This window comes from Helobdella robusta, assembly GCF_000326865.2.
Source record: "Helobdella robusta unplaced genomic scaffold HELROscaffold_89, whole genome shotgun sequence".
NCBI lineage: Eukaryota > Metazoa > Annelida > Clitellata > Rhynchobdellida > Glossiphoniidae > Helobdella > Helobdella robusta.
Window position 1 is genome coordinate 164,962 of NW_008705506.1, and position 26,449 is coordinate 191,410.

General features: G+C 32.3%; 3 protein-coding genes across 3 annotated transcripts; 2 read left to right on the top strand and 1 right to left on the bottom strand.

Moving 5' to 3' along the window:
• Window positions 1-448: 448 nt before the first annotated feature.
• Window positions 449-1,817, top strand: HELRODRAFT_182611 (hypothetical protein; the record flags this gene model as incomplete). The annotated part of the gene is made up of 2 exons (XM_009032862.1): window positions 449-658; window positions 1,608-1,817. 2 exons carry the CDS (start codon window positions 449-451, stop codon window positions 1,815-1,817), a joined length of 420 nt encoding a protein of 139 aa, XP_009031110.1.
• An 11,913-nt stretch (window positions 1,818-13,730) lies between these two features.
• Window positions 13,731-15,928, bottom strand: HELRODRAFT_182612 (hypothetical protein; the record flags this gene model as incomplete). Its single annotated transcript, XM_009032863.1, has 3 exons — window positions 13,731-13,762; window positions 14,168-14,294; window positions 14,348-15,928. 3 exons carry the CDS (start codon window positions 15,926-15,928, stop codon window positions 13,731-13,733), a joined length of 1,740 nt encoding a protein of 579 aa, XP_009031111.1.
• Window positions 15,929-24,797: 8,869 nt separating this feature from the next.
• On the top strand, window positions 24,798-26,085 carry HELRODRAFT_182613 (hypothetical protein; the record flags this gene model as incomplete). The annotated part of the gene is made up of 3 exons (XM_009032864.1): window positions 24,798-24,913; window positions 25,228-25,491; window positions 25,848-26,085. The coding sequence occupies 3 exons, from the start codon at window positions 24,798-24,800 to the stop codon at window positions 26,083-26,085; spliced, it is 618 nt and encodes a 205-aa protein (XP_009031112.1).
• Window positions 26,086-26,449: the final 364 nt, after the last annotated feature.

The following is a 26,449-nucleotide window of genomic DNA, read 5'->3' on the forward strand; positions in this document are numbered from 1 at the left end:
TAAGTTAAAGGCTAAGCATACATGACACATAATAACAACATCACTAATTGTGAAGTGAGCTGGACAATTTTCTTTGTGCTATAACATGGGTTATGCATAAATTATAAGCTGATCTTTGTGCAAAAGAACTTGTGCACGTGATATATACTACATAATTGTATATTACGGATGATATAGCTATATAATATATATAATTTAGAACATGGTATGTTAAAGGTTAGGCTAGGCTTACATGGCACATAATAACAACATCACTAATTGTGAGCTGAGCTGGACAATTTTCTTTGTGCTATAACATGGGTTATGCATAAATTATAAGCTGATCTTTGTTTACAAGAAATTGTGCACTTATATATAATAGTATATGACGATGATGCAGCTATAAAGCGCATAATTTAAGAACAATATATTTATTAAGCATTTTTTATTATTGGTGAATTTTATAAAAATGGCTGAAAAGAAATCCGGATTATGGGCGTTTTTTGACGTTAAAACAAACGATAAATCCAAGGCAGTTTGTAAGGAATGCAATGCAGTATTATCGCGGGGTAAGCCTGATAACCCCAAAAGTTTCTCAACGTCTTCTTTGATTACTCATCTAAGGTCAAAGCATCCACTTCAGTATCATAATATGAACAGTTTAAAGTCTTCGATTGCAGTAGCCGTAGAATGCGAAGATGCCACCTCAAATGACAGTGATGCGAGTTTGCTAGGAAATGTATCAATCCAGCCCACCCAGCCAAACATTAAAAGTGCACCTTGTTTTGCCCACACGGTTCAACTCTGTATCAACGATGGTGTTACAGTCAACGTGGTGTTAGTGATCTCCTGAAAGTTGGACATAAATTAGTAGGCCATTTCAAACACTCGTCATCAGCCACGGATCGTTTGCACAATTTGCAAGCGAATTTAAATCTGCCAAAACACCAGTTAATTCGAGACATCCCCACAAGGTGGAATTCAACATTCTTCATGGCGCAGCGACTGTTAGAGCAACGTCGAGCAATAACATTGTACTGTGCTGAAAATGAATCTGTTACTAATTTGTCACCAAATCAATGGTCTGTTGCTGAAACTGTTGCTGCGGTTTTGGAACCATTCGAGGAGGTTACCAGAGAAGTTAGCTCATCATCAGCATCTATATCTTTGGTTATTCCAATGGTGTATCTTTTGGTATTAGTTTTGGAAAAAGAAAGTAGGGATGCTGGCATTAAAACAATGAAGGCCACACTGCTGAATGCTATCAACACCAGGTTCCAAAACATTATAAATGACCGAGTTTATAGTGTAGCCACAATGCTTGATCCAAGGTTTAAGACCCGCTTCTTGAACGATACAGCTTGTACCGAAGCGAAGGCAGGAGTTGTGCTTGCTGCCACTAAATTGTTACCTCAAAATAACAAAGAATTAGAGTCTACATCAGAGGATGTGCAATCCCAAAAGCCAACAAAAAAAGACATGTTGATGAATCATCTTCAAAATTGTGGGACTGTTTCGAAGATATGTTGGAAAATGAAGTAACGAGTATTTCTAACAACAGATCACTTCAAGATAGCATCAGTGATGAACTCTCAACTTTCTTGGGAGAACCATTGTTACAGCGACAGGAAGACCCAGCTACATGGTGGAAGTTTAACACTACAAAGTATCCAACCATATCAAAGGTTGCACAAGTTTACCTAGCACCTCCAACAAGTGTACCATCCGAAAGATTGTTTAGCACGGCTGGAGACATCATCACTGAGCATCGCACAAGACTGCTCCCTGACAACGCTGAGAAGCTGATATTCTTAAAATACAATGCTTCTCTTATTTAACTATTTACATGTGAAATAATAAACTTTTTTTGTACACTGGAATTTTTTCAATAAAAAACAATCAATACTTTATGCTTTGTGTTATTTTTTGGTGTTCAACATGTAGATAACCGTAAATGTGAGTATTTTTTCTAACGTATGTAAAATAGTAACTAAAATCCGGCCCCGGCCGGTTTTTGAATTTTAAATCCGGCCTAGTCCGGCCCCGGTCGGATTTGTAAAACCTAAATCCGGTGCATCCCTAGTTGTGTTATTTATTTATAAATTGGTATGTTGTGTAGGTTTTCTTTGGTTTACGGTATTATTTTTTATGTTATTGATGACACTTTCTTGTTTTCAGTTAAATTGTATTTAATCAACCCAATTTCAGAAAGAAAAGAAAGATAAAACACCTAGTAAGAAGAAAAAAAAGAAATGTGTATTGTTTTAAAAAGAATTTATCAATACTATCAAAATAAGCTTGATGACATCAAAATGACTTTTTATATAATTTTTCGTATTTTTAAAATTGTGCATTAAAAGTTAAATATTATAAATTGGTATGTTGTGAAGGTTTTCTTTGGTTTACGGTTTTACCAATTTGTTTAGTTTTATCTGAATTAAAAGTTATTGTGCCCTTTCGTCATGTCTTAGTGGCATGGCAGCAAACCAATTCTTCCATTTAAATTTCTATGCGACTACGATTAAAAGAATGACAGGTAGAGAGCTGGAGTAGACAAATGTCTAGAGCCCAGACTTGGGTATCATTTTGACACTCACGTATCCTTATTTAAAAATGGAAATTTAAGTTAAACGGTTTTTATCAAATCCCATCAGCTCGATGTCGATATCAAAAGCACGAGATAGCGTAGCACTTATCGTTATAGTAAGTAGCAGGACGTGGCTGTGTCCATGTAATGTCTCCATTTGATACCATGCGACCGTGCCTCCAAGATAAGTGAGATCCATTCATTGTTGATGGCGGATCCTTCTATGCTGGCCGAGTCCATTCCACTAAAATCCTGAAACTGATTGCAGTATTGTGATTCTGTAACTTTCGTTTTCACGACTCGATTTCTAGATTTTATAAAACGGGATGACGATACCTTTAAGCAAAAAATAACAAAGCAGCTTTTTCATAAACCGTTCGCTTAAATCATAAGTTATCTGACCAGGGGAAATTGCTCTGAAGCAATTTTGAGAGCTTTACAAATATTAGGAAACAGAAAATGTAATTTTTGCAGTATGCAACAATAAACTACAAAAATAACATTGATGATTTAAGTTCGAAAGATTCAACAGCATATAACGTTCACTCAGACGTCGTATCACACAAAGCATTGATAGGCGGCGATCCCACTGCGAAACAGCCGGGCGCCTCTAACAGAGTGTCATGCCACTCGTACGTGATGAACATAAAGGGGAAAATCATTTCCGGTGCCATTTAAAAATCCGCTAAAATGTTTCTGTAACAAATGCTTGCACAGTGAAATCGTTTCACAATGTTAAAATGTGTCAGATCTGAAGATCTGTTACTCGTTCCATAGATATAAAAATATAATATTGAGGTAAAATATCTTACTTAGTTGACATGATTTCAGAGAGGTTAGACAATGATAGGTTAACTGTTTATTTTAATGGCTGAAAAAACCTGACATGTGCTTTTATACAAAATTTACAAGACATATTTATTAAATTACATTGTTTCCGACGTTCAAACATTTTATGAATTTAATCGTACGAATATACAGAAAATTTGTTCCAACCACAACCTCCTAAGTCTGCATTATTCCCATCCGCAGCCACGCAATTCCGCAACATTCACGTAGTTCTCGAGTTCGAAAAACATTATTTTTCTTTACAATGTTCAAACTCATGAATGCATAAATATAGCAACAACAAATAGAATTGGGAAAATACTAAAAAGACATAAATGTAAGTATGCATAAATATAGCAACAACAAATAGAATTGGAAAAATACTAGAAAGATATCAATGTAAGTATACTAAGAAACTATTGTTTTTATTATAAAAATTATAAATAACATGCAACTTATATTATAATAAAATTCAAACTTAATATGTCTTGCTTTAAATTATGATGAACATTTGATTAAACTGGTCCATTTAGATGTGGTGTTTTTTAGATTCTTATTTTATTTTTATTCTTCGTAAATGTTTTTTTAAAGGCTTTGTAGACTAGAGAATGTTTTTTCTTATGTGGCAGTTAAACGCTGGTAAAATTTCCAAAATTCAAAGCAGAGTGTGTATATATGGTTAAAAACTTTTATCACCCAAATCTTGGGCGTACTAAAAACAATTTCTTGGAAGATAAACTAACTTTCCATATCTTTTGTATACTTTCAAGCCTTTACACAATTTTACAATTTTATTATATACATAAAAACAAATGAATTAAATGAGATACAAATAAACAAAAGGTAATTAAACGTAATTAGACAAAATTGAATAAATTTGGCGTGAAAAAATGCCGGAAGTACCACAAATTTGTTCTAGACGTTTTTGCAATACTTTTGAAATTAAATAAATAAGACATCTCATGCTTTCTCAAAAATTAAACTAACTCCATTGCCAAAATAAAATCAAACTTAATCTCTCACGCCTTCAATCAATCAATCAATCAATTAGCTTATAAAGCGCTATTTCCGCGATGTTCAACAGCGCTCCTCAATGAATTTTGAAAAAAGATGGGTTTTGAGATCCGCTCTGAACTTCGCAAGTGATGGAGAAGTAGTCAGAAAAGTAGGTAGAGAGTTCCAGAGAAAAGGACCAGAAAAAGCAAAAGCAGATTTGGCAAAAGAGTGTTTAACACGAGTTAAGAAAAAGCGAGAAGAAGAAGACGATCGTAAACCGGGGCGTTTAGGTTCAATTAATATATCTGATAAATACTTAGGAAATAATTTAGATTGAGACTTATACATGAACGTGCAAATTTTAAAAATTATTCTATATTTTATAGGTAGCCAGTGCAAGAGAACAAGATATGGAGATATATGAGAAAAGAAAGGGGCACGAGCAACTAGACGAGCAGCAGAGTTAAAAGCTTTACTTAAAGGATAGAGTATAGAGTCAGGAAGACCATAGTAGAGCGAGTTACAATAATCAATCTTAGATAAGACTAACGAAGTAACAAGAAGGAGAAGAGTAGGATCATCAAGAAAAGGCAAAAGTTTTTTTATTCTACGTAGATGAAAGGAAGAGATACAAATTACTATTAATCTGAGAAGAGAGAGACATAGTAGAATCAAAGATAAAACCTAGACTACGAAACTTATGAGAGACATCAAGAGTTTTAGAATCAGGTAAGATAATAGGAGGAATAGTAATAGAGTGTTTAGATTTATTAAAACAAATTAATTCAAACTTAGAATGATTAAGTTTAAGACACATAGAGTCAGACCAAGCGATAATTGAAGAAAGACATAGAGATAAATTATGAAGAACACTATTGAGATTAGATGAAGGAAAAGAAATATAAATGTAAGAATCATCAGCATATAGTTGACTAGAGAAAGAAAAGTTATTAATAATACGAGGTAGTTCAGAAGTATAGAGTATAAATAGAAGAGGGCCAAGGATAGAACCCTGAGGTACCCCGAAAGTAAGAGTAGAGGAGTTCGAAGTAGAATTATTGAGAACAACAGAAGAAAAACGATTACAGAGATAAGAAAAAAACCAAGATAGACAAGAATCAGTAATATTAAAAGAAAGATGCAGCAGTCTCAAGAGAATAGTATGGTCAACAGTATCAAAAGCTGAGGAAAAGTCAAGAGCAAGAAGAAGAGTAAGATTACTATTGTCACTAGAGAGAAGGATATCATTGTGTATTTTGAGTAAAGAAGCTTCAGTACTGTGAGCAGGTCTGAAACCAGATTTAGATACAGGCAGCAAGGAGTTAAAGTCTAAATAGGATGACAGTTGATTAAAAACAACTTTTTCTATTATTTTTGAGATGAAAGTAATATTAGTTACAGGTCTATAATTAGATAAAGAGGTAGGATCTAGGGATGAGTTTTTAAGAATAGGAATAACAATAGAATTTTTATAAGAATTTGGAAATTTAGAGGTGGAAAGAGATAAATTAACTAATTTGAGAATGATTGGATAAAATATTGAAGAAAATTCTTTAAGTAAATTAGAAGGAAGTAGATCTAGAGAACAGGTTGTAGACGACATAAAATTAATAATTTTAGTTAGTTCTAAAAGATTTATTGGAGTAAATACAGAGAAAGATTCAGTAGTAAGTTTAGTAAAGTTATGAGAAGAAAAATTAGAATTAAATGTTCTTAAAGAAGTAATTTTATTTACAAAAAAGTCATGAAACTGTTGAGCAGAAAAAGATGAGTGAGAAGATTTTTTATGTAGAGTTTAGATAGAACCGACCACCTATTTTTAGATGTTGAAGCAGATGTTATAGAATTTCTAAGAAAAGTTGAGTGTTTAGAAAATAGTAGATATTTATAATTAATTCAGATTCATAGATAGAATAAAGAGAGTTAGATGGATTTAATCTATAGGCTTTCTCCAGTCTTCTAATACTTTTCTTGGCTACTACACAAGCATAATCAAACCAAGGAGCCTTACGAGAATAGAGCCTATAAGTAAAAGATTTAAGAGGAATAAGCTTATCAAGAATAGAAGTAATGTAGATATTAAAAGCACAGACAAAATCATTAACATCAGAAAATAAGGTAGTATCAAAAATAGTTTCAGTAAGAGATTGAAGAAAAATATCTTTATTAAGAGAAGACCAGCATCTTTTAGAAATAGACATAGATGAATTTGAAGGAAGAAAATCTAATGAAAAAAAGATTCAATAAGAAGGTGGTCAGAATACGTAACAGAGCTAGCAGAGATATCAATAGGCTTAGAAAAAGATGAAGCTATAATAAAATCAATAGTGTTACCAGAAGTATGGGTAGGAAAAGAACAATATTGAGTTAAGTTAAAAAGAGACAAAATATCATTAAATCTACGAGTGTAAGAACATGATAAATTATTGAAGTGCAAGTTAAAATCACCAGAGATGTAGAAAGGAATAGAAAAAGAGTAGAGAGATTCAGCGAGTGAGTAGAATTCATCTAAAAATAAAGTGAGAGAAGAAGAAGGAGGGCGATAGATTACAGCAATATAAAAAGATAGAGAAGAAGACTTAAGAGATACAGCAAGACATTCAAAAGAAGAAAAATGAAAGGAAGTATTAATGGAAGCAGTAAATAGAGATTTATAAAACAGACAGATAGTAATTTCTTTTTTTCACAACCGGACTGTTTTAATACACCCTCATTGAATGTTTAATAGGTCCAACTAATTTTCATAATTCTTCTCAAAAACCACATCTCAGCAGCATCAATCCTTTTTTTCTCTTCTTTAGACTCACTCAGGACTCACTGCCATAAATGAGCACATGACAAATGTAACACTCTAACAGTTTTAATTTTGTTGATTTTTTGATTTTACTGTTGGTGAAGACGTTTTTCATTTTAGAATATGCCATAGCTATCCATCGTTTGATATCCGCATCATATTTACAACTTGAGGTAATAAGACTTCAGAGATAATTGAAGCTTGTTTCACCTGCTTATGATTATGAAGCAGATCGTGACGGTAATGCTTTTACTGATAACCATGCACTCTGTTGATGTTAATTTGCAAGCCTTTTCTTTCACTTTCTAAAACCTAGTTTTTCTATTGATTCCGCTATAAGAGCTTTTAATATCATATCATACATTGATTACATTCACGCCTCCAATGGATATTTTTTTCTCATGATGATCTCACTATGGATATATTGATGAGGCTCATTATTTATTAGTGTACCTTTGATGCATGTTGTAAGATTCGTCGCTGACATCTTTCCTGTCGGTCAGTGATGTAGCGATGAAAATGCAGCCATCGTTCATGTCACCATCCAGGTAGAAGAGAATCGAGCTTTTCTTCCAGGTGCATGTATGCCGTCTTGATAATGAGGTAGTAGCCATACCAATATACGTTTGATGATCACAGCCACCATTGTTACATTGGAACTGATTACATTGCTTGTTTGAGGTGATCTTTATCGGTGGTAGTGTTATTTCTGATTATTAAATCTGCCATTTTGTGGTTTTTGTTGTATATTCGTAATTTGATTTGTTGGTTAGGTATTGTAGTTTTGATGTTCCTTTTTATTATATTATAAATTATTGTTTTGTGTATATTATATTTGCTATCCATAATGTGTCTGTAATATATTATTATAGGTTTTGTAACAATGCTTTCGTTGTTATTGCCCGATGTGTCATTGTTCTCGTTATTATTATTATTCAATACATTATTGTTGTTGCTGTCATAATTGCTGCTGTCCATGTTATGTTTAGATTTATAAAGTGGGTTTTTAGTTATGCCATCTATCATTCGCATGTTTGATTCTTTTCAGTTCTTTATGAAATAGCAACTGAGAGCTGCAGTGACTGATTGCTCTGTTTACATGAGATACAATAACGCTTTTTTTTATATCTTTCTGTGCATTCGCTAAATCCTTTTAAGCATGAATTAGCGCTTATTGCTTTAAAATATATTGATGTATCAAACTTTGAACTATCGTCATTGAATTCCTAAATCCTGTCAAGCAAGCTCATGCGTTTATAAATTTAACATTAATTGATGCATCAAATTTTTAACTATCGTTATTGATTGAATGTTGATTTTGATGACAAGGTAGTTAATAATATTCTCGTTGACATCTTCAGTTGAGAATGTTAAAATGGAATTTTTCAGTTAGAAGGTTGTTGATATTTCCAATTTCCGTCTTCGTGATCAACTAGGATCTGCAATATATAGTGGGTTTTGGTATCTGCTGAAATATCTTTTCTTCTACTGACCCTAAATAGAAATTGGCAAAGAGGACTCCTAATGGAGATCCCTTTGCAACGCCGGCAACTTGCTTATATAATTCACAGTTTGGGCCAGATCTCCAGGAGTTTTTTAAGCTATTTTTACTGATGTTGATATCATTGTTATTGTTTCCATATATTTTGATTCTTATTAGTTTGACTGCACGTCATCGACCGGCACGTTAGGGAACAGTGCCGCTCGATGACGATAAGATTCAACGTCCAGGCTTTTTATTTTTCCTTTTGCCTGACTTGTTCTCAAGATTTTTATAAAGTTGAATGTTGATCCTAAGCAGTATTTATTTGGAATGAAAGGAGTGATAATTTCGTCAAGAAGTTATTTTAGCGATTTCATATGCTGATTTATTTGGTTTGTGTTTATATTGTGGCGTAATGTATCCTGGGTTTTAGTCGTCATGAACTTTGTAGAGTTTACGTGAACGTTTATCGTTGATGTTATCTATTATTTTATTTAAGCTACGTTTTATTTCTTCTATGGGGTTTTTTTGGGATGCTTTTGAATTTGTTTGTATCTTTTATTATGTCGTATAGTTTTTGATTATACTCCTCTTTATTCATTAATACAAAAGATGTCTGTCTATTTTATGACTATATTTTATTTTGCATCAATGTTTCTGTGGGTTTAAAATGCTTTGGTGTTATTATTTTACTAAGGTATGTTTCTCTTGATTTATTAGATTCGGATAATATTTTGGGAACTATACTACAACTTGCATTTTTTATAAGTTTTTTAATGCAAATTATATTTAATAATGAGTTTTTCTAGTTTTAAATTCAGAAATTTTTTACAAATTCTTCCATATCCAGTTGATGAGCAATTTCTTTTTTGACTCAAATGGTAACAAAGCCAACCAAACAGCCTTGGCATATTTGAGACCTTAGATACTATTTAATTATTTTTAATTAAACTTCTTTTAAAAAAAACTTAGGTGCTAGTAACTATGTCTGGTAACGTTAAAAGTATCAGAAGAGCTATCACAAGGTTAGAAAATTCTTCGACAAATTACGCTGAATAAATATATTGCAAAACATTTTTCGGATCGCCTTTTTACGGATTAACAAATTTCAACACAGCTTTTATTTTTTCCCATAATTCTCACTCGTTGGTATCTGGTTCAGCGCGTTAGTGGTGGCCTGAATGTTGTCTCGATCACTGACAGGTATCGACTGTAGTACTTCTAGTGCTGGACCTCTTGCGCGATCTTTTTCGCTCAATTCTTTGTTGAGCGCTGCTGTTTCAAACTCCGTTTGATAATTTGCCAAGTGCTTTCATTGCCCTGGCTGGGGCGTGACCGCGTCCGATGTTTCTTTCCTTTGTTTCTATTTCTCTTTTCATCGTATTTATTTCTTGTTCCAACTTATTGATCCTTTCGTTTACCTTGGTTTTTACTTCTTCTATTTTATTAATTAGGTCATTTTAGGTCCTCTTTAAAGTCTTTCATTTCTTCCGATTGTTTGCCGATTTTCGCCGTCATTTTCGCGAATGGTTTTTCGACGGCCGACATCAGCGGATAGCTTTTTTACTCGATGCTCGGCCTCATCCTTCATTTTCGCGAACATCTACATGAACTGTTGCACGTCAAACGCGAACGAATTCATGTTGTTAGGTCTCACTAGAATTTGATCTTTGTTCGTTTTCGTCTGTTGTCCGTTGAGTGCTGCTTGAACGGGTGACCCAATCAGCTTCTGTAACTTCTTTCTTCGACATCTTCTCATCTGTTCAGAATCCCACTTCTGACACTCCTTGACCTCGTAATTCCAAGCACCAATGTTATAACTTTAATAATCTCTATATTTCCAACACTGTGTTGTAGCTTCCAACGATAGTCAAGAGGTCGTTTATCCGTAGGTTCAAGATTTCCGATAAATGAACACAACTACTTCAAACGCAAACTTTGTTGAACGTTTGAATACCAACAGTAATAGAAACAATAAATTAATCGAAATAACTAAATAAATCGCATTTACGACTTCGCACCTCAACTTTTACCACCCCTTACCAATCCTACAATGATTATATTTAGCATGGACACAATTTTACAACCTTCCCAAAGATTACGAATATAGCATAAATAACGAACAAATTATCTAGCGCTATTCTATCATTCCCGCGGTTATAACATTATTTTATGATCTTAAAAAAGGAAGTATTTTAAATTTTCAAAAAAGGTCGCTTAACTATATAAATTTGAAAAGTGAGATAAGAAAGATAAGCTAAAAGAAATAGAAAAAAATTATATATAATTAGGTTTTAGGTGTTTGTTTTCCTGATAAGATGATAGTGATAATTATGCTTACGTTGACGAAGGTTGTGTGTAGTAGTTTTGATTGGTGGACGACGTAGTTAGTATTCCCTTAAAAAATGTTGAATCTTTTACGCCATTATATCGATCAGTATTATTATGCTTTTATAAATTTAAAGTAAGTATAGGTGTGAACGCTAGTTCTTCTATATCTATTTTTAGGTATAAAAAATAAAATAAAAAATAAAGGTCTAGTTGTATTCTTCATTTTAAGTCAATGAGGAAAATCACAGTAATGTGATTACATAAAAATAGTTTGTAAAATAAGTTTACATTTAATAAAAACTAGCCAAAGTATAACACTTTTCAAAAACCCTTCTTTCGATTAAAATTTATTTATTATTATGATTTTTAAAAACCACATATTTTCAGCCTTTTATTGATTACAATTTGGTATATATGTACAACGATCACCATTAAAGAGAACCCATATTAAAAACTAGTACCAAATTAAGGCGTGTAATAAAGAAATAAATTAACGCCCTACTTTATCTTGAATATTATTGGATGTTAAAAAAATATTAAGCACAAAGTTATGTGTTCATATAATATTAAAGTAAATTAAATTATGATATTATATAATAAAGAAAAAAAGACCATAATCGGTATCTTGAAATCTCTGCTTTAGATAATGAATTCACAAATAAGTGAAAACGAAAAAATAAAGGTCTAGTTGTATTCTTCATTTTAAGTCAATGAGGAAAATCACAGTAATGTGATTACATAAAAATAGTTTGTAAAATAAGTTTACATTTAATAAAAACTAGCCAAAGTATAACACTTTTCAAAAACCCTTCTTTCGATTAAAATTTATTTATTATTATGATTTTTAAAATTATGATTTTTCAGACGTCAGCTCTAAATAGTCAAAATTAAAACGTGCTGATTGTTTTAATCTTATTCCTTAGACAATTTTAAAATAAAAATAGCACTTCATCTTAAAACACGAATGACAGACAGAATGACAATTTATTTTCCAGAGCACATATTAAATTAATTACTTAAATTAAAGTAAATCCGTCATCAATATATCGGAGAGGTTTGCTAGTTGCATCAGAAATTGTTTGAAATTCAAGAAACACAAAAAGAAAATATATAAAAAAATGGAAATAATTATTTATTTTACAAAAATATGTGCTTAAAGAAAGAATTTATACGAGACACTCCAATAAAAAAATATATTAAAAACTAGAAATTATATAAAAAAAAGTATAATTAATTAATCGGTTAGTTAGATGAACTGATGAAACAACAAATTTTTCTTTTTTTTGGCCAATAAATTACATCTCCATTCATAAATAATTTTTTATTTACGAGAGTCCATTCATAAATGCTTGCATGTTGTAGGAAAATCAAAATTAATGGGAATATTTTGTGGTGACCTAGTTTTCAATAGATTGAAGAATTTCTTAGAACGTTCCCTGGTCTTGCGTATCATTCTCTGGAGAAAAAAAAACGCGCTAAAAATAAGTATAATAACATCAATTTAAACATACTTGTTTAGTTAGTGGTATCACACATCTCTTAAAAAGAAAACTTCGTGAATTGCTAAGAAACATCAGTTTGTACGTTTTTCGTAGGAAATACCCATGCTCTTCTCCCACGTAGATTAAATTGCTCAAATCAATAATCTTTTGCCTTTTAATGTTCCTGAAATATTGAGAAACTTCAAGACAAATTTTAAATAATAATAAAAAATCATCCAACAGAAGTTGTTTTTGACCAAAACACATTCTATTATGCACAAATAAAAAATGGAACCGGTTTTTTTTTATCAAAATACTCCCGAAATTTGCATAAAACATTAAAATGTGCAACAAAATATACTCTCAAAATTGCACAATAAATAATAAAATTCAAACAACAAAGTTAGGTCAAAACAGCAAAATTTTTAGCAAAATGACATAATAGTTTAAATATAGTTACAAACCTTATTAAAAAAGGAATAGATATTAGATGCATCACATTCCTATTCAAAACATCATTAATAAACTGTACTTCCTTGTAAGCTTCGTTTTTTTGATGTTCTATAACTTCAAGTACCATTTCATCACTTGCTTGATTTTTCCCGTTTAACATCTGCATTTTTATGCAGCTATTCTGGCGAGACTAATAAAACAACAATAACGCATAATTCGTGAATAATGACTATTATAAGTGACTATTATAATAGAAAAAAAGAACATCACTCAAAAAAACAAAACAGCTAAAAATAAAAGCTTTTCAAATTAATTTCAACATTCATATAACTTACAACGTCAATTTGGCACAAATTATTGTCAGTTAATAATTTAATGGCTTGATGCTTATACGACTCCATATGAGAATTCTTTTCCTTTTTGTAAATAAAGTTATTATGGCTATCGATATAGTCAGAAAGTTGTTGAATTTCAATCGATGGTGATGGCTTAATCGACTTTGTCGTCGACATTGTTGTTGAATGTAACTGGGTGTAAACTGTGATAAAAATGACAACAAACTGTGATATCAAAACTATGTGAAAATCAAAGTTTTGTGTCTTATAGGTATCTATCCGTACTCTTTGTGTGATGCTTACGCATTTTTTTAAAATTCAAAGCCTTAGTATATGTTTTAAAAAAGCCAATTAAATCGATTGAAAATAATAAATTTTTTGTTATTAGATGAGTTTAATTTAAAAAAACAAAATTAAATAATATAAAAAACAGCTACGTATGTATTTAATAACAAATATTCGGTCATGCTTTCTCAAACTGGTGATCAAAAAATGCTGAATTTCGGAAAATAAATTTTTTAGTATTTATTCATCGTAGTACTATAGTAGTATCATCGTTCTATATTATTTTTCAATAATTTAGAGTGCCCCGATATATGGTTGTTGATATTTTTTGATTATTACTAATTATTTCGAAATTAATTCTTGATGTCAAAATTTGCTAATAATAATAAAATAACAATAAAAACAACAACAACAATAAAGATGCAGGCATGTATTGCGTGTATTGTTTTAAATATTTTAAATACATGATAGTCGGCGCACAAACAGGCACACAGACGGACGCACATACACAGATGGACGACAGACAGACAGAGACACAGACAAACCTACAAACATTCAAATATATATAAATAAATATACTATTATCCTCTATATACTCTAATAAGTTGAACTTACAGTCATTTCTTTTCAAACAGGAAGATAAAGAAAATGTTGATGAAAATGGTGATGAAGAATGGATGATGCATTTCTTAAACAAATTGATGGACTTGCAGCTCAACTCATCCAAAACAAGCGATTGAATCTGATTGATCAGTTTTAATTCATTATCAGTCGATCAAAATGATAAAAACTTACCCTAACCTCTTTAACAACAACATCAATCAACTTATCTAATGTTACTATCAATGGAAATGCTTTGTTTAATTTGATGTTTTGATCATTGTCACGATTATTGAAAGAATCCATAGCAGCCTTAATTAAATCTTCACACGTAGTGCCATTATGGATGTATTGTTGGCATATATCCAGGGCAAAATTGTAGAAGTTCATGTTGCCATTTATCTGGTTTGTGTCACTTGGTATGTTTGCAGTGGCAAATGTAGTAATTGTATTATCAATTAAAGCAGTTGTATCAGTAACAGTGGCCGCTTTCGTAAAATTTCTACTTCTCAATCTCATTTGTTCATCATTTGCCTTTTCATTTCTATTAGAATCATAATCAATCTTACAATCATCTTGCGAATAATCGTTAACCGAAAGTTTTAAAATATCCACAAGTCTTTTAAATAATTTGTGATGCAAATGCAAAAACACGTACCATTTTTCAGTGAGGTACATCATAAATTTGTTAGAGTTGTTCAATTTCAACATCTCGATGTCATAAATGTTATCACACAAACATTCGAAATTGTCATCACCCTTATCAATTACATTTGTAGCTGAAGGGGTTTGTTTATTTTCAAAAACTATAAAATTTTTATCAACATTATTATCGTTACTAATTCCATCCATATCGCTGAAGTCATCGAAATTGAATTGTTTTTTGACAAAGCAATCACTATCTTTATCATCTTCATCACTAATGCCAATTTTGTCGCGGTTTATGTTTTCATTTGTGTTTTTGCTTTGAGGGTACTCATAAAAATCATAATTGTTATGACTATTTTCATGTTCCAAAGTCATGCCGTTAAAAGCGTTAAAATAACAATTATTATCATCATCATCATCCCTAGCGGTACCAGTATCTGAAGTAGCTGAAGTAATACCAGCTGTGTAATAATTATATCTGCTTGTATTTAGTTCAACTTCAGCCAAGGTGAGGCTTGTACTATGACCATTATCATTAAAATAGTTACGACTATTTTTAGTGATATGGTAGTTGTTGCTATTTTTTTTTTTTAAATAATCGTTTTTTTCAGTAGTATTTGTGTCACAGATATGGTCAAGTTTTAATGATTTATTTTTGCTCATAACGCAGCTGGATTTGGTGTCGTAATAATTGTTGTGGTTAGTAATATTATTGAAATAGCTATCATCATCCATTTCGTCAACACTTGCAAAATTTAATAAAGCAGCCAACAGGTGAAGAACGTGACGACATTTTTTATTATTATATTGCTCTTTAGCATTAACTAGTGGTGTATGTTGTGGTTGCTGTTGGGGAAACGCAGAAAACAGCAAACGATTGACGTCTTTAAAAACTTTTCGGTTATGATATGATAATGTTATTCCTAACATGCTATAAGCTGCGTTGCATTGGCAGTTATCAAAAACGGTGTGATTGTTGTCAGTATTTTGAAAAAGGGTTTGATCATCAGAACACAGTTTCCTGTCAAAGGATATATTTTTGTTGATCACATTACTGCATTTACTAGAATTGCTGTTTGAAATATTGTAAATGTTAGATGTCCTTGACCCATACAACTTTTCCAGCATCTCGCACTGTGGGATTAATTTAATTTGTTTGAAATAATATTTTTATCGGATCATCTGGACAATCAGTCATACACGTGCGCGCCGCGTTCACGCCAGTTTTACAAACAAGAGTTTTATTTACTCTCTAAATCTCTCCTTAAAAGCATATAAGCTCAATTTTATTCATTCGTTTTCAAACGTGTTTAAACCCCATTTGCGTATTTGCGTCTCAAAACTAAACAAACATAAAGATTCAGACTTGCACGTACTTTTCTGCTTTTCGGTCTCTAATAAATGCATCCCATGCCGTCTGGTTTCCTAAAAACGATTGACGCCACCTAAAAACTCAAAAATTACTGCGTGTATTTAATTAAAACAAAAATTCCACAATAGAAACGCAACGAGATGCAATAGCGAGTAACATATCCAGGGTGTTGGAGTCGCACAAAAATTTTCGACTCGAAATAAAAATTTTCAACATTTGCTTTAAAACTTGACACTTGAATACCTGATGAAATGGAAAATACTATAAAAACACTTTAAATCAGTCGATTCATGGTTGAATTACTAAATATATATTAAATACTTAAAAAATACCTTAAAACATTCATAAAGAATTAAGGAAAATTATCTGATTTTATAAATATTTATTGCAAAGAAAAAATTATAATCCAAGCATGCTCAAGTCAAGAAACAATATAACAATCAATTTTTGATTTGAGTCTACCAACTTCGTCAATTTTTTTTACAAAATTTTTGCACCTTTTTTGTCCACAAAGCGCAATTCTTTTATCGTGCTTTTTTATTGAACATATTAATAAAATAAAATAAAAAAGTTTTCATAATATATCAATTAATTAACTGTTGTGATTGTTAAAATTTATAAAATTTTAAGTGAATAATATTAAGACAATGCATATAACATATATTGATATATTGCTCGTTCTTCAACGTTCCACAACGGTTATTGAACGAACAACATAGTTTGTTACTGGGGAAGGTCGCTCGCTGCAAACTCGCTCACTCAACGCTAAATAACTCGATATTGTTCATGTATACAAATCAATGATAGATGACTTTAACTAGCGACTTACGTGTGTTGAGTATTAGTTGGGTCATAAAATTTTTATATCTGGAACTGCACGATTCCTAACGACAACCACCAGTTATAAGCAGAGGGCCTAGCCTTTTTGCCGGAAGCACAAAGCGGTTGCAGTTTATTTCGTGCCCAAGAGAGCACTGTTGTAAGCAGTGCACCTAGCCTTTGGGTCAAAGGTCCCTGTTCCACAAGGCAGTGGATTTAGAATAGATTATCAGCTGTTTGAGCCGTTGTCTTAGGATCCTCTGCCTCTTTCACTGTAGTCTTCTTTCTTCTGGTACAGTTGGTTTGCGGCATCTAATTCCGTATTATTTGATGCAATCCTAGAAGGTCTCCCTGCTTAGGACTTCCCTCTATCACCAACCTGGGGACGCGCCTCATAGCCAGTGTTCGGTGTGTGGGGCTGGAGTTGGAAGCAACTCGATCAAATGCTTACGATGTCAGCAGTGGTGTCATAAACGATGCTCGCAAATTACCAGCTCACTGAGGAAAGTGACTGATTTCGTATACACCACTGCATCAAACCGCGACAACGGGGCCCAGATGATGATGCGATAACCGGGATTAAAACTGTTACTTCATTTCAGTATTTGGGAGATGTACTGAATTGTACTGGAACAGCTGATGCCGCCGTTCGCGGCGTGGGGCAGATGGCACCTCCTTGCGTCGGTACTGATGCTCTACTGCTGCGGTCAGAGCTATACAACACAGCTATACGTTCTGTTTTGATGTACGGTGCAAAGACGTGGCCGGTGACAACAAAACTCGAACATCGGTGAAGCTGATGATTCGTATGATTCGTTGGATGCAACCTAAAGGACCATTATCATCCATACAACTCAGATCTCGAATCGATCGGGACTGTGCACTAGGGTGGGTCAAAAAAATTTTTTTTTTAGTAAATGAATTCTAATAGCGAAATTATGTTGTAATAAGACATCATTATGAACCATCTAAAATATTATAGAATTATTATGAGTGGAAATTTTGTAGAAAAAATGGAAAAATGAAAATACAGCCATTCAAAAAGCGTTTATATAAAAACAACGTGCCGTCACATTAAAAACAACAACGCTTTGTTGCCATGGTATCTTGGTCGTTGCTTAGTATTCGTTCAAATACATGCTGATTTTGGTATTTAAATTATGTCATTTATCCTAAACACCAGTTTTTGGCGGGAAATGCATCTAGAAGTTTTTTTGAAAATTCCGTTGTTTTTTTTAAATATTTAGTTAACGTTAAACAAAACATTAGAATCGATGGTATTGATCACAATCGGACTAAAAATTTTAAAAAGTTAGCTCGGAAACTACATTGCACAAAATAAAGAAAAGCCCTTAACTTCTACTTCAAAAACAATGAAAAAAAAGAAGTGCATCTATAGTTTACCGTTGTTGTCGCTATTATGCGACCATGACCATTATGGAATGTCAAATAGAACCGGTGCTGCGGATGTCGTTATTGATAAATCGTGACTGCGAAGACTGAAAAAGAAAACACGGCAAAAGAAATGCACTTGAATCTACCTGCTTTATATATAAAACACTGAAAAGAGTCACAAACGAAATCAAAAGGTATAGGCAAGTAGTTATTGGAAAACACGTAACTATCATTGAAGCACTGGATTCCATTTACTAAAAAAACTTTATAGATCATTGAAATGGATTATTTGCATGCTTTATTTGAATGAACTGCCTTTCAGGCATTTCTTTGATCACATCGACGGTAAAACGTCTGACCCCTCTTCATACAATGGTCCTATTGGTATGTTGGTTGATAAATGTGAAACGGAAGCTGTAATCGAATTCGAGTCATGTCAATTACAGACACTAAAAACTGATGACAGACCAAAAATATTTGTATGAAATTACATTAGCAATAATTACTGGAAGATGCTCAGATGATTTGGCAAAATAGTCATCTGTAAATATTTCACAAGCTCGTTGATTAATTAAAGCTAACCCGATTTTGCGTTTTTTTGCGGACATTTCTACACCCGCACCATCAAATAATTTATTCGATTTGGCTCAATACATAGTCCTGGGCATGAGATAAAACTGCATCCACGCTGCCTTGCGTGCTTTTGAGCAAAAAACTAGGCCCACCGCTTATAACCGGTGGTTGTCGTCAGGATGGATGTCCGGATGTAAAAACTTTTCCCCAAATTACTCTCATGCAATCACAAAGAAAAACAACGGTGAAGCAAGGGCACAAATAAATGCAAAGTTACAAACCAACTCAAAGGCATCTTTAAAATTTTCAAAAAGTCCAACAGACTTTAGAGCTGCATGAAAGCTGAAATACAAGCAATGGCAAAAATCAAAGTCTGTTGATGACCAAAAAATTTTTTATGAGAAGAACAACTATGCAAGATGTCAAGTCAAACTGGCTCGGACGGATCAGTGCAGAGAGTGGCCCCCTAAAAGCAAAGGTGAACAAATGAAATCTCTGTATCGTATAGCAAAACAAGCAAAACGTACGAAAAAAGACATAGTTGATGCCTCATGTATCAAAAACGACAAAAATGAGATGGTTCTTGAACAAGATGAGATCAAGCTACAGTGGAGAGAATACTTCAACCGTCTGTTAAACGAAACAAATCCCATCAATGTTAACTTTGACGCTCCACCCATCGAAGGTCCGATTTCAGACATCACTGTAGCTCTGAAAGCTATGAAAGATGGAAAAGCAGCAGGGCCCTTGGACTCACAAATGACATTATCAAAGCATCTGGTACTGCAGGTATCTAAACGTTACTACAACAAGAGTCCCAATTTTAGATGCAGGGAAGAAATAACACTTTTTGAGGGTTGACAAGTGGTTTATTCGAAAGTTTTTTTCATCAATCATCTTTGCCATACTTGGTCATACTATTTTTTATAATTTTCCACTTAAGAGCAAAAAAACAAGAAAACTTTGTGTATCCGCTTTGTTGTCCTACAAGCAGAAATATTTTTTTTCAAATTCTTCAAATTTTTCATATGGTATTTATGTAGATTTGCTTTTTGTATTATAAATTTTTCATGGCATTATCTATTTACTTATAAAAGCAGTTAACGTTAGAATGTCAATATCGATTTTGTGCAAAAAGTAGAAGTGACTGATAACAATGGATATAATATTTTGAATCAGCACACCAATACACAGAGATCACATGTTATATTGCAGCCTGCAAAACTGATGTATACTAGTGTGAATGCCAGACGATTCGTTCTCATCTTTAAAGTTCGCTTCCAAGACAATTCGCCCTCAAATAGACGATTCGCCAGCATGTATTTGTGCGTATATGTTCATGTGTTCATGTGTATGTGTTTGTGCGTATATTTCCAAGTGTTTGTGCGTATTTGTTTATGTGTTCATGTGAATATATTTGTGTTTGTAGATATCTGTGTATATGTTAATGGATTTATGTATATGTTTCTGTGTGTACATAAGTTTATGTAGTTATGTATTTGTGTGTACATGTTTATCCGTATATGTGTATGTTTGTGCATATATATAATATACAGAACATAATTTGGATGCTGATGTTTAGTAAAAATTGCATAATTGTTAGTGTGTGATAGCATGATGATGTTGTTAATTTTCGCTCTCAGATAAATTTCAAGTCAAAGGTGTCAGGGGAGATAATTAATATACAGGCAATGAGTGCACTTAATTATTTTAATTGTTTGCATACCTATATATTGATAATTATTATTAGTATTAAAATTTTTTTTATGAATTTTATGTTAGCAAACTCAATATAATGTCAACAAGGTTTATTTGGGTAAAATTTATTATCATCCCTACTATTACCATATTTTTATTATTTAAAAAAATTATTAACATCCTAATCCTTATCATTATTGCAACCATTGATATCATCAATATTATTACTTAAGTATTAAATACCATAATCTTATCTATTTCGAAATGCTGTTTTACAATGCAAACGTTACCCTGGAGCTAATTGTGGCAGTGACCATAACCAGTGACCATGTGGCAGTTTGTAAGATCAGGATAAAGTTAAAAAAAATTAAGAGTGAAGAGGCCCTAAAACGTTTGAATTTGTCAGACTGTCACAAAATGATGAGGTTAAGGTCATGTATAACGTTTAAGAAAAAAATTGTTTTTCAGTTATTGACGGAAAACGTAAACCAACCAACCAACCAGCCAGCCAACCAACCAACCAACCAACCAATCAATCTTCGTTTAGCGTCCAGAGACCCAGTTCCCCTGAGGTATGACGTTGTTTTCTTTGCCATCATTTTTTTGCGCCAAATTAGACCATCAGTTGTATCATTTAAATTTAGAGCTTTCATGTCTTGCTCGATTGTTTGCGACCAGGACTTCTTTGGACGGCCTTTGGGACGTATGCTAGGTACTTCAACACCTGCAAAAAAAGTTATGGCACTGTTTCCACTTCGTTTGACATGACCAAACCACCGCAGACGGTGTTGCCGGCATTCATTCTTGATATCATCTAAGCCAGAACGACGCAGGATTTCGGTAGATTTGATGTGGTCCTTCAGACTAATTGATTCCATCCATCGGAGCATTTTCATAAAGTTGTGCTTCAGTTTGGATGTCATTGGTTGTCATTGGCCATGTTTCTGCACCATATAACAGACTTTATAAATCACAGATTTATAAATCAAGACTTCGTAAGATCGTAGTGGTAGTGGGATGTCACGCCGCATCAATATAGAGGCAAGAAGATGCCATTTATTCCAGGCTGCGTATGCGTGCTCGAACGACAACTTCAGCTGTTCCAGTATAATCCAGAACATTCCATAGATAAAACTGGATGTGACTTTCTCTACCTTAATGTCTTCAAAAACATTGCTATTCCAAATTTGTTGTCGTGGATTGATGCAAGCATAACAAACAAAATTGGACACTTTAGACAAAGTACCAATTATTTTTGATGTTCCAATCTTCAATGATAAACAGAGGAATCATCTAAACAACTGTATATCTGATGGACTGAATCCTAAATTTACCATAAATGCACGAACTAAAAAACTGAAATTCATCATAAAAAAATTTAATAAAATAAAAAATTAAATAAAAAATTAAGCAAAGCTGAAAATGCTGTGATTTTTCTAAACTACTATATATATATCTGTTTAGTTTTTGATTTTTCTAACGGTTGATCGTAAAACAACGTGCAATTGGAATCCTTCCCACCAATAAATTTAGAAACATAATCATCGATAATGATTTCTTGTAGGCGTCCTATTGCACAAAGTTGAAGATTGTAATAACTAATATTAAGTCAAGTATTCAAACAAACAATCAACAAAGTAAAGACTATTCGAGCATCTGGCCACATACACAACGTATCAATTCGAACACCGAAGATAGTATAAAAATACCGAATAGAACACCGAAGATAGTATAGGAATACAGGATAAAGCTTATATGTTTTTTCATGTTTAAATGTTCTTTTATGCTTAAAAGATTTAGATTTATTTATTATGCTGTTTATGTGACTAAGATTTAATAAGAATTTATAAATTATGATTATTAACACTAAATAAGTTAATAAAATAATACAAACCAATACTTGAAATAATAATAATAATAAAGAACAAACTGTCAACCTCCTCTTTTATAGATTCTGCCTCATTGAAAATGACTTTAAATTTGTTTGTTTTCACTTCAGATTGCTTTAATAAACTCATCTCACAGTTTAATGATCTTAGGAAGTGTTTGTCAGTTTGTTCTTTCCATATCTGTTGCGCGTTGGTGTTTAAATTAAAAAGTGGATTTATAAAGTATAAAAACATGCTAAAAAAATATGTCATCTTTATTATTAAACGTTATCTTTAGAATTTATGCCAACAATTCGGTAGAATTCTTACAATATTATATGGTCTCCTTCCAACATTTATTTTTATCACACAAATGATGGTGTTTGCTTAAAACAAACAAAAAAGCATTGATATTGCTTGAAGACAAATTATTTTACTGGTTAAAACATTTCTAGTTTATTTATGGACGTAGATCATAATTAAAATTTTTTAAAATTATTTGATTGTGTTGAACTATAATTTGCTGCTTTGAGGACCCAGGATTGATTGCGGAGCACAGCTTTGTATTAAGGAAAGTAAAGATTTGTAAATTTTAATAGAAACATACTAAGAATAATTTTCAAACCAGTCATAAGCTATATATAGCCCGAACACTTGCTGTTAAACATTTTAAAGTAGGAGATCATGCCTTACAAAACTCTTTAAAATGTCAATATAGACACATTACTCAGCACCTCAGTCAATGTTTTCTAAGTAGAGCTATCATTTTGAAACCTGCAATTAACAAAAAAGTTTTTATTCCAAGAAATTTGTTAAGCAATAGTTTACTTTAAACTATTTTGGTATATATAAAAATTACTGAGATAAAACGATAATTTAGAATTTGATGACGTGAGCTACTTTAGGAAAATGAAAAAACTCTGTCTTCAAGCCTCTTGTTGAAACGAAAAATCCATGCAACATCTTGGAGATTGTAATTATAGCAACAATAACCTGCTTCATAAGTGCATTAGATCAATAAATAATCAGCCAAGATGTGGAATTATTTAAAGTTCCTCCCAGTATGAAACTTTCATTTTTTTACAGCGTAGTAGCACAAAAAACTTACGGAGTTTGGTAATGGTGAAAAGTTGAAAGTTATTTGAGATAGCTTTATTCTCTAAAATTTTGTGCGATCAAAAAGCCATTGATTCAAAATTTTGAGTTTGAGTGCGTAAATTTTACTATGAAACAAAACAAAAATCATTCCTTAGCAAAAAAACCTACACTACTATACTTTTTATACTTTTTCTTTGTATATACAAATGTAAAAATGTACAAATAAGTGAGATTTATTATATGTAATATTTGTTATAAGTAGATTTTTTATAAATAATTTATAAGTCTGCATCGATTTAGCACAGTTTTAATGACGGCAAAATATTAAAAATTATAATAGCAGATTAGATGTAAAGATTTCTTAATGTAAAGAAGTAGTTTTTATTGATGCATAGCCGAAACAAGGTAGCAATAGCAGAATCGTTTGATTTCTTGTCTACACCATAAAGCAAATCTATGACCTGGAATTCTAAGGCTACACTATGAAAAATATCCGCTGATTTTGCTTCAACTTGTTTGTTAACATTCTTGCAGCAACATGTTTATCGCGAAAACTTTCCTGATTTTCCTTTGATCTTTCAATTTCACAGACGAATTTTGTTTGAAATCGTCAATCTTGATCATTTTTTAATACTTAATGACCATAAAAGCTCATGCATGGTAAGCATAAACTTTATTATTTATATATATATATATATATATATAAATATATATACATAAACTTTATTAGTTTATTATAAACTTTATTATATATATATAAACTTTATTAGTTTTATATTTATATATAAATATAGTTATATATAAATATAAAACTAATATATATATATATATATATATTAGGGTGTCCCAGAAATGCACGGAAATTTTTTTTTTTAATTAGTTGATGTCTCACCCTCTGAAAAGTGTCTCTTGGGTACAATAATTAAATTGGTGAAGTTACAGCTCATTTGAACAAGTTTGAGAGATAAAGATTTCTAAAATTTTTCTAGGAAAATTTTACTATCGAGTTTATTCAAAATCCATATCAATAATCTTAAACAATATGCACAAAATGAGTGAAATAAAGCTAGAAATGCAAACTAGTTTAATTATCTCACTGCAGACATTAATTATAGTTTAAAATATTATTAACAATTACCTGTAGAATGATAATCTTTATTAGAGAATGCAAAAAATGTATATTTTTAACCAGTCAACTCGCTATGTTACTGGTGTTGTCAACGTAGATTGGTTACCTGTCCTGCTCTCATCACTTGTTGATGGCACTACAAAACTTCTTGGAGTTCCAAGGTTAGCATTTGGATTAGGACGAGCAGCTGCTGATGCAGTTCATGAACAGATAAAATCTTGAAAGTGTGAATCAATGGTTTGTGCTTTGACACGACAGCTTCCAATACTGGAAATCTCAATGGAGCTTGCACTTTTCTAGAAAAAGCCATGGGACGTAATTTAGTATGGATGGCTTGCGTCATCATAAGTATGAAGTGCTGCTTGGCGGTGTATATAGTGTTTGTCTTGGAACATACACTGAACCAGAAATTTTATTCTTCAAAAGGTTTCGTGAAAAATGGACAGAAATGAATCACACACCAGATCAACGCCAGATCAACCCCTTTGATAACTGTTTCAGATGCAATTAAAGCATTCATCAAATGTCAACTTGAGGTCAGACATTCTCGAGATGACTATTTAGAGTTTCTACTTCTTGCTGCACAAATAGCTGAACTGCAGGTTGATGTAGCCATTCGCAAACCTGGTGCACGGCACAGGGCACGATGGATGGCAAAAGCCATCTACGCATTAAAAATTGAACTATTATTCACCGTAAATAAAACCATTTTTAACTTAAACAGCTCGAAAATTACAAGGTATTCAACGTTTGAATCGGTTTATCATTTGTGTTCATCTTCAGTCATGGTTTTCATGCAGGCTCATTGCTGATGCACCTGTGAATGATATTTTGTTGATACAGCGTTTGCATGACTATGACGATGCAGTTCATGGTTTGACGATTAAAAATGATGCTGCGTCATTTTTGGTACATGAGTCCAGAATTGGCAACTCTTGTTCTTTTTTCATCTCTCCTGTACGACAAAGAACAGATTGATCTTGTCCGCACAATACAAGCAGATCGAGGCCCACATCTGATGAAAACACTACCACAAAGTTTTGACAATTTGCGTGCGTCAAAAACATTTTTTGAAACATCTAATATTGATGCCAGTTTTCCGGATGTACTTATTGAAAACTGGTCAGATACTCCTTCTTTCCAAGTTGCAGCAGTGTTTGTAAAGAATCTGGTTTGCATCAATGACTCTGCAGAACGGGGAGTAGCGTTGGTACAACATTTCAATGAAACAATCACCAAAGACGCAGAGCAGAAACAATTTTTGCTTCAACTAGTTGAACAGCATAGGAAAAACTTTGCAGAATATAATCGTGAACTGCTAGCAAAAATTTGAATTATTTGCATTAATTAATATTCAAGCGAACTGAAATTCAATAAAATCTTGTTTTTCAATTATTGTTGACCTAATATTTGAAATTAAAAAATAAAAGGCATTGCAGATTTATATATTTTTTCACAATTATATATTTTGTTTCATTTGTATAAACAAATCATAAAACATTTATAATCATATCATATAACACTGTATCAAAAGTTGATAGCGAACGATCAAACACCAAAATCGGAAACTTTCGACCTCTAAACATTGTCCAAATGGGCTAAAATTTAGCAGGTAAATTACTGTTACCATACAGACATATTTAATGGGGTGAGACATCAATATTTTAAAACTTCATATTTTTGGGACACCCTAATAT